The 464-nt window shown below is 40.1% G+C and overlaps 1 protein-coding gene and 1 long non-coding RNA gene across 2 annotated transcripts in view; one reads left to right on the top strand and one right to left on the bottom strand.

Annotated features, from left to right (window-relative positions):
- Window positions 1–464, top strand: part of LOC116848771 — a 16,813-nt gene that overhangs the window by 10,794 nt on the left and 5,555 nt on the right. The gene's annotated exons all lie outside the window — the stretch shown is intronic.
- Window positions 7–464, bottom strand: part of LOC116848770 (splicing factor ESS-2 homolog) — a 2,161-nt gene continuing 1,703 nt past the window's right edge. The window contains 1 exon segment of the mRNA XM_032825214.1: window positions 7–432. Within this exon segment, the coding sequence (XP_032681105.1) occupies window positions 84–432 (349 nt within the window). The 3' untranslated portion in view covers window positions 7–83.

Here is a 464-nt window from a genome sequence, read left to right as displayed (position 1 = left end):
AAACAAATATACTATGATATTTATTATACAATATTATTAAAGTTACACGAGATATTTTATATGTTTCTCGAACATGGTAGCTTTTATTTGTTGAAGAAGTCCGATGCTCGTTGCCGTTGAGGAGGTAGATTGAGCAAATTATCTGTGAGTACTGGTCCTTGTATCCGTGCAGCACTGATATCTACTTTCTGCGAAGCTGCTCGCTTAGCTGGCGTATTCGTACGCGGTGTGCCGAGTGTCCTGACGCCTATGGGCGGAGTCCTCGACGCTGGTGTTCGCCGTGGCGATGGTGTGGCTGAGATTCGCAATTTTTGAGTTGCCAATCTTCTTGCCGCAGGAGACATTGTGCTTAAACGATCCATAGTAGATCTTGGTGATGGCCTGAAAAGAATAGGATATTTTATGAATTTTTATAAACTTTTCACTGATTTAAATTACATGTTTAGATAATTACTTATACACAT

The sequence above is a fragment of the Odontomachus brunneus genome, unplaced genomic scaffold, assembly GCF_010583005.1.
Source record: "Odontomachus brunneus isolate Ranch 3 - 2012 unplaced genomic scaffold, Obru_v1 Obru_scaffold_100, whole genome shotgun sequence".
Taxonomy (NCBI): Eukaryota; Metazoa; Arthropoda; class Insecta; order Hymenoptera; family Formicidae; genus Odontomachus; species Odontomachus brunneus.
This window is presented reverse-complemented; position numbering and strand designations above follow the sequence as displayed.